Source organism: Limulus polyphemus, unplaced genomic scaffold, assembly GCF_000517525.1.
Source record: "Limulus polyphemus unplaced genomic scaffold, Limulus_polyphemus-2.1.2 Scaffold14264, whole genome shotgun sequence".
Lineage (NCBI taxonomy): Eukaryota > Metazoa > Arthropoda > Merostomata > Xiphosura > Limulidae > Limulus > Limulus polyphemus.
In genome coordinates this window covers 1-1504 of record NW_013679874.1, presented here as the reverse complement: position 1 = coordinate 1504, position 1504 = coordinate 1, and the positions used below count along the sequence as shown (strand labels likewise).

General features: G+C 33.8%; 1 protein-coding gene across 1 annotated transcript in view; it reads left to right on the top strand.

Annotated features, from left to right (window-relative positions):
• LOC106477333 (putative acyl-CoA synthetase YngI) overlaps window positions 1–1461 on the top strand; it is a 3134-nt gene extending 1673 nt beyond the window's left edge. Inside the window, exons 2-3 of the mRNA XM_013937916.2 lie at window positions 792–933; window positions 1333–1461. Coding sequence (XP_013793370.2) covers window positions 792–933; window positions 1333–1461 — 271 coding nt within the window. The remainder of the gene's footprint in view (window positions 1–791; window positions 934–1332) is intronic.
• The last annotated feature ends 43 nt before the right edge of the window (window positions 1462–1504 follow it).

Below are 1504 nucleotides of genomic sequence, written 5' to 3'. Positions count from 1 at the left end.
TAACCTCACATTTCATAGTTAACTGAAATAAATAAATTTTGCGAAATCAAGCTTGACCAACAAAAAAGCAGAAAAGTGCAGTCGAGGCAGTCAGTCGTCAGTAAATTCTTTTGTGAACCAATCAAAATTAAGATCATTCATAAAATGAATTCATGACGTATTGATAGAATAATTATTGGTACAATTATCGAACACATGATTTTAGCATTATAAGTCCTAAGACTTACCGTTGTCCCACCGGGAAACATAATAAATAAATAAAAATTCAAATAATCTGAAATAGGAAGTACTTGGTTCGGGGGCTTAAGGAAAATTTTACAAACCTATTAAGCCTCGCATACCGATATAGTCATGGTAACGGTGCAAAAAATCCTTATGTATATTCGCGAAAGTAGTTTAGTTCTAAAAATTAATTAACTTGAGATCTTAAATCACAAAAAAAAAAGTCGGAACTAAATATATTCAACTGAGTTATTTAGATATGGTAGTCTAAAACAACCCCCAAAATACGAAGCAGAATAAGAAAATAAATCCAAGACGTAAATAACATACACAAAAACAAGGCTTAGCTTCATAGTCCAGAACTTTCAGCGATAACAGTCCCTCCCACCTTTACACCCCAACCTAATGAATTGAGAAATCGCGGTCCTGCTGATATAACGTTATAAATATTTTATAACATAAATCCTATTGACTATAAGTATGAATAAGAACAGAATTTTTGTTTTATAAAAGTATGCTTATAATTTCCAATCTTTCTGCCTCATGACATCTATTGAACTAACAAACAGAGATATTGCCGTGATGGACGAAGACGGTTATATCAGCATTATTGGTAGAATTAAAGAGGTGATAATTAGGGGAGGTGAAAACATCTACCCTCGGGAAGTAGAAGAGTTCCTTCACACGCACCCATTTGTCGCGGAAGTCCAGGTAAGCGTATCTAATTTGATAGTTGTATTATTCAAGTTTCCAGTATAGTATGTCAGTGTTGAAAAGATAAGACAACAAAAACAGTGTTAACGTTAACAGGATAACTCGATGATAACCATGAACTTTGATCGTTAAGTTTAAATATTAGTAAGATGTTTACCAAACCTTGACCAGGTAGCCACATCGAGAGAAGTATTATATTACACTACAGAAGAAAGTTATTTTAAATTGTACCAGTTTGATTGACTTATCCATAGAAAGCAGTTTTATGTGAGACGTATGAAACTGTAAGAATGAATAAATCTAACGCTAAAGATCGTACGGATATAATTAAGGAATTAAAACTCGAGCATTTCTTTAATATACATGTATTGATAACTTAGAAATCTGTTAATACAGGTAATTGGAGTTCCAGACCCACGACTGGGAGAAGAAGTGGGCGCCTGGGTAAAACTGAAGAACGGAACAACTTTAACAGAAAAAGAACTTCGTGAATACTGCAACGGAAAGGTGGGTAACTTACTTTAACAGAAAAAGAGCATCATTAATACTGCAACGGGAAGGTGGGTAG